Source organism: Opisthorchis viverrini (genome assembly GCF_000715545.1).
Source record: "Opisthorchis viverrini unplaced genomic scaffold scaffold28297, whole genome shotgun sequence".
Classification (NCBI taxonomy): domain Eukaryota; kingdom Metazoa; phylum Platyhelminthes; class Trematoda; order Opisthorchiida; family Opisthorchiidae; genus Opisthorchis; species Opisthorchis viverrini.
The window spans coordinates 1-373 of NW_008771425.1; the positions used below are offsets into that span (position 1 = coordinate 1).

Consider the following 373-nt stretch of genomic DNA (forward strand, 5'->3'; position numbering starts at 1 on the left):
TAGACAGGGGAAGCCGAGAGGCCAGTGTTCGGGTTCGCATCATGGTCAGTAAATTCGCGCACACCGGCAAATGCAATTTCAAAACTCCTCAATCTTTTCCACTTACTGTACAACAGCTTGGAGTTGAGGATAAGATCCGTTTGTTGCATGGATGTTGCCTGGACCTCGTCACACTGCGCGCCACGCACTCCTTCAGTCTGTCTGCACAAGCCCAAGGTATTGTGAACGAAAGTTCAAACGGTGAGCGTATCCCCTTCAACGGGAATGTGGCCGATGGACGTGCAGATTATGCTACATCACATGTCCCGGTGATTATCAATGAGAACTATCCAAATCTGTCAACATCTGATGAGAAATTTGCTCATCTGATACG

At 48.3% G+C, this 373-nt stretch overlaps 1 protein-coding gene across 1 annotated transcript; it reads left to right on the forward strand.

The window, feature by feature from the left end:
- Nucleotides 1–41: 41 nt before the first annotated feature.
- On the forward strand, nucleotides 42–308 carry T265_16347 (hypothetical protein; the record flags this gene model as incomplete). The annotated part of the gene is made up of 1 exon (XM_009179959.1): nucleotides 42–308. A coding segment is annotated over one exon (267 nt), but the record flags the coding sequence as incomplete, so codon positions are not given.
- Between the last annotated feature and the right edge of the window lie 65 nt (nucleotides 309–373).